The 5,882-nt window shown below is 34.8% G+C and overlaps 2 protein-coding genes across 2 annotated transcripts; both read left to right on the top strand.

Moving 5' to 3' along the window:
* Positions 1 to 4,710: 4,710 nt before the first annotated feature.
* LOTGIDRAFT_79245 (hypothetical protein) lies at positions 4,711 to 5,076 on the top strand (the record flags this gene model as incomplete). Its single annotated transcript, XM_009066177.1, has 1 exon — positions 4,711 to 5,076. A coding segment is annotated over one exon (366 nt), but the record flags the coding sequence as incomplete, so codon positions are not given.
* A 49-nt stretch (positions 5,077 to 5,125) lies between these two features.
* Positions 5,126 to 5,404, top strand: LOTGIDRAFT_58240 (hypothetical protein; the record flags this gene model as incomplete). The annotated part of the gene is made up of 1 exon (XM_009066176.1): positions 5,126 to 5,404. A coding segment is annotated over one exon (279 nt), but the record flags the coding sequence as incomplete, so codon positions are not given.
* Positions 5,405 to 5,882: the final 478 nt, after the last annotated feature.

Genomic DNA, 5,882 nt, shown 5'->3' with positions numbered 1-5,882 from the left:
TGTGTAGCTGTCCATCGTAAAATCCCCCTTTGTATCATCAGGGGTCAATGGGATGCTGAACAGTATAGATTCATTACATTTAGCACAATGATATGCTACGTTATAAGATTTAAAGTTGCATTTATTTATTCATNTTATTAGTCCAGTAAGTTGCGCAGCCGAAGGCTCTAGAACTTCACACCACGGTTAAGAGTCAATAGAAGAAAATGACGTACCTACCTTGTTTATTGAGGTGTTCAATTGTTCTACAGTCTATAGTCACATTACCTGTATAATGATAAAATGTTACAGAAATGTAAGCATTTATATTCCGTTTGCCCCTAACCCCCAAAGATTCAAAATTACATTTTTTGTTGGAAATATGCATTTCTCGTTGTAAAAAGAACTAGTGTTTTTGAGGTTGACAACACGTGTTCACACTAGCCTTTAAAAGCGGGTTAAATGCGCTTTAAAACCCAAGAGCGCATCAATGCGTCACACCGAAACCGCTTTGAACCGATCTCAAATTGCTCCAACAAACCCCCTTCTCAAACCGATTTCAACCGATTTAACGGGTTATATTATAAACGCAACGTATTCGTTTCCGTTCTATACGGTATCAGTGGCGTTTCTATACAACATTAGAGGGAGGGGCCACATAATTGTCGAAGATAGGTTGGTGTATTAGCATCAGGCATTTAAGATCTCAATGGTTTGAATATGAAATTGGTGGGGGAGATAAATGACCTTCACCCTCTGGAGTAGTTTAAGGGATAGGTTGTTGAGGGTGCAATGGTTTATACCGGAATATAGCGCTGTCAGTGTGACTCATTTTGTACTGCATCGAATCGCTTTAGAGTGTAGTGTGACGGTACCAAATTGAATGCGCTATTCCAGGGAATGCTTTCTGGAAATCGATATCGCTTTCAGTGTGAAGGCAGCTTATGGTTGTAGTCATTCAATCATATTAACTATAAAAGATGAATGAATCTTACCTGCAGCTCTTATTAAGATTGAGAAATAACCACCATCTTTATTTGTGACGTTCTGAAGTTTAATAGATGCTGTGTTTTTGGCGATTGATTTTCCCTTGTGTGGAATAAACGAACCATTCTGTGAGCAATAATCTGAAACGTTGTATACAGAAATGTGAAATCGACAACAGTCATCAGCCTGAAGATTCAACTTCTTAATCGTTAAAGTTAAATCATTCTCCGTTGTTGTCACAATACATTCTCTGTTGAGTATTACGTCATTATCACCTTTCGTTCTATTTCCAGTATAGTCCAGATAATATAGAGTTGGAAATCTGTTACCAGTAAATTGTGTTGATCCATTTACCATAAAGTCCACTGTTGAATCATCTGAAATAAAATATGAAATAAAGATAGTGAAAAGAATAGTATTGACCGTAAAGCAAACATCGTAGCTTTAGTAAAACACTCTGATGACATTGTGCTTTTAAAGCGAACAAAATAATTTGATATATCTATAGCCTGCTACAATTCACAGGGAAAGACTAACAACCGACAACACGTTTGCGTCATTAGTTTGAGGTTTTCAATCAATCTGAAAACACTTTGTTAGTCTTTTCTACGCCCTCATGGAATTGTGGACGTATATCATCGCTCTTGTCCGTCCGTCCATTTTTGTAGACAGTTGTTATCTGATCTTGATGAAACTTTGTTCTTGGCAAAGTTCGATTTTGGTAATAAACGGATAAACGGTTAATGCCCTTCACGTAAACAGGCATCAAAGGTGACTCGTAGACACGATAGAGGCTACTGTTTTTGTCCATTCCTGATGAAACTTAATATGCGTGTAAACAGTAATGAGATCTAGATCACATTCGAATTTGATAACAATCGGATGAACTGTTTTGGAGTTATTGCCCTTGACTTAGTTAAAATGGGTAAAATTTAGCTTGCAGATGCAATACAGGTTTTTTCAAGTTTTAATCGATCTTGATTAAACCTGATATGCATGTAAATTGATGAGATCTCAGTCAAGTTCGAAATTGGTTATTTTACTTATTGCCCTTATTGCCCTCATCTTTGGTTTATAAACACGATAGAGACTACAGGTTATAACTGAACTGATGTTATTTTTTTTAAATATAGGAATTGCCTTTGACTTATTTAAAGAGTATCAAATTTGATCTGTAATAGCATTGAGACGCCAGTGTTTATCCAACTTTAAAGAAGAAAAAGTGTACGTTGATGAGATTTTTTTTTTTGTTCGCGTTTGATGATAATTAGATAAAATAATAAATAAGTACACATAATAACACATGCACTTTGAAGTTCTTTGAAACGGCAAAATTGTCATTTAATTAAGACTCTTGCATCATTTCTGACAGCTGCCAGTGTTCGTATGTTATCTTGCCTGGTAAGCTATCTTATATTGTAGGTACTGCAGTTATAAAGTTATAAACATACCTCTAGGAACACAACCATAATTATACGTTACATAATCATAAAGATCAGAACCACCACTATTATTGTAATACTGACTGACTATACAGCTTGATTTAGAAGAACATTCAGTTTTTATGAAGTTTATGAGTGGAGTGTTATTTGAAGATAAAAGAGTGATTCCGAGTATAGTTACATCTTCACTGATATATTTACAACAAGTTGTAGAATTTTTACACCCATCGTTCTTGGGTTGACATTCTGGATAGTTTCTATTCTTTAGAAAACTGAAATAGAAACTGGTCTCCATTGTTATGACATTTTCCCCACAATTAAGTATGTGCTCGGTACAGTTTAGCTTTGGTGATTCGTAACAATATGTGTTGGATTCCGAACCTAGAATAAATAAAACAATAAATATTATACCGGTGTAAATAGCCAAGACTATAAATACCTTTGATTTAACTGTATGCCCCCAAACCATAGTATCTATAATAGCGACTTTTACCTATGACACGTACACAAACATGGTCAATGACCGCAACACGTTTAATATTTCATTATTTCAATAATGACAGCAACATGTGAACACATTGTACCCTGTCGGACTTCCGTCACTATAAGATTTAATCAACACCCAATTATTTTCAAATTTATATTGTTTTGACTATATATTGAATGTACTTGTATTGTAAAGAAAGTTTGGAAATACCAACTCTCTCTGTGTTCGTGGAAATCTGGTTATTCGGTTCACCTGAATGTCTTCGTGTTCGTTTGAATAAACTTCTGATCCAGAGTTACTGGTTTTATCGTAAGTGTCAGTACATATCGACAAGAGCTACATCACCCCAGAATATAGAACTACGATAATATATTGAGAGCAGATTTTTTAAAATTTTGGCCAAGACCTTATTAATTTCATATATTATTATAAGGAGTAAAATTATCAAATGAGTGAAAAATATTTACCTCCATTTGCATTCGACACAATAAAACATGAAAGATATATCGTTACCACAAAAAGTCTCATTTTAAAACTTCTATCATTCCTGTACTAAGCTAAAAGCTATTAATATTTAAACTAATTAATGTTGTAATTCGCAATTCTTGTTGATTTTTTCCACAAAAGTAAAGAAAGTTTTATGATGAGTAAAAAAATTCTCATTGTTAATCCATTTAATAAATATCACTTCATTTCCTTCGAACCTCTACAACTTTCTTGGAATCCCCCAATCTTTCTAATGCCTTTTGACATTCTTTGAGATATGTAACTTATTTGTTAATCTCATTATCGAATAACACTAAAATCAATGTTAAATCCAAGTCTGTATTTCTGTTTTTGAAAATCCAAAAGGAACAACATTTTTAGTAACAAGAACTTCTATAAACATAGATTGAATTTGTTTACTTCCCGTTTCTATCTGTATCATCAGATGAGGCAAAACAAATGGATCGTCCTAACACAAACCGAAAATTCAAATAGATTCAAACAACAATGTCTCCAACAAACATCTCACCCTAACTAAACCCTAACTCGAACTACCCCTTCCAATTGCTTGTTAGTTACTTCCTTGAGCGCAAAACTGTATTTTTTTGATCGATCTCTAAGTTAGTTGTACGCATGCTAATATATTAAGGCATATTCGACGACGATTCATTTTAACTAAATCTAAACAGTGACTATAGAGTATTTAAAACAACCAACAGTTGTATCTACCAAGAACATACCAAGTTCTCGGTTGTTTGAAATACGAAAATACCAAGTTCTCATTTGTCTACCACAAACATACCAAGTTCTCACTTGTCATCCACAAACATACCAAGTTTCCATTTGTCTACCAGAAACATACCAAGTTTCCATTTGTCTACCAGAAACATACCAAGTTCTCATTTGTCTACCAGAAACATACCAAGTTCTCAGTTTTCTACCACAAACATACCAGGTTCTCATTTGTCTACCACAAATATACCAAGTTCTCAGCTGTCTTCCACAAACATGACAAATTCTCAGTTGTTTACCACGAACATACCAAATTCTCAATTATCTACCACAAACATACTAAGTTTTCATTTGTCTACCACAAACATACCAAATTCTCAGTTTTTTTTACCACAAACATACCAGGTTCTCAGTTGTCTATCACAAACAACCAAGTTCTCAGCTGTCTACCACAAACATACCAAGTTCTCAGTTTCTACCACAAACATACCAAGCTCTCATTTGTCTACCACAAACATACCAAGTTCTCAGTCTTCTACCAGAAACATACCACGTTCTCAATTTTCTACGACAAACATACCAAGTTCTCAGTTGACTACGACAAACATACCAAGTTCTCAGTTGTCTACAACAATCATACCAAGTTCTCAGTTTTCTACAACAAACATACCAAGTTCTCAGTTGTCTACCACAAACATACCGAGTTCTCAGTTGTCTACCACAAACATACCGACATCTCAGTTGTCTACAACAAACATTCCAAGTTCTCAGTTTTTTACAATAAACATACCAAGTTCTCAGTTGTCTACCACAAACATACCGACATCTCAGTTGTCTACAACAAGCATTCCAAGTTCTCATTTGCCTACCACACACATACCAAGTTCTCAGCTATCTACCACAAACATATCAAGTTCTCAGTTGTCTACCACAAACATACCAAGTTCTCAGTTGTCTACCACAAACATACCAAGTTCTCAGTTGTCTACCACAAACATATTAAGTTCTCAGCTGTCTACCACAAACATACCGAGTTCTCAGTTGTCTACCACAAACATACCGACATCTCAGTTGTCTACAACAAGCATTCCAAGTTCTCATTTGCCTAACACACTCATACCAAGTTCTCAGTTGTCTACCACAAACATACCAAGTTCTCAGTTGTCTACCACAAACATACCAAGTTCTCAGTTGTCTACCACAAACATACCAAGTTCTCAGCTGTCTACCACAAACATACCAAGTTCTCAGTTGTCTACCACAAACATACCAAGTTCTCAGTTGTCTACCACAAACATACCATGTTCACCAGATTAGCAATTTCCATAGACGAATGCACACGAGAGACTCCTGGCATATGGCTTACGTCAATGTTATTAGGCCTAAAGAGTATTTTACTTCCCGAATGAGGTGTATTCATAAATCAGGCAATAAAACAGATTGTGTCTTAATGTTTAAATAATGTCCATTTCTCCTGAAAACTTTCATTGTGTTAGACAGATATAGACTAATATCATGACTTTCCATGTATAGCCTATCTATACATTGTATACAATGTAGAAAAAGTAAGACATAAAACTCCATTCATTTCATTATTTTTTAACATTGCATACACACTATATAGACTATAGACTATTTGTCTCACATGTCCATAATTAATTGATGATTAGAAGAGAATTACCAACAGAAAACCAATGCTTGACCGATCAAGAAAGGTCAAAAAGTCTTTTTTGTTTATCCAGACTGTACAAACATGAACATGTATGATT

The sequence above is a fragment of the Lottia gigantea genome (genome assembly GCF_000327385.1).
Source record: "Lottia gigantea unplaced genomic scaffold LOTGIsca_74, whole genome shotgun sequence".
In the NCBI taxonomy this organism is placed as follows: Eukaryota; Metazoa; Mollusca; class Gastropoda; family Lottiidae; genus Lottia; species Lottia gigantea.
The sequence above is the reverse complement of the archived record's forward strand: the minus strand, read 5'-3'. Positions and strand labels throughout refer to the sequence as shown.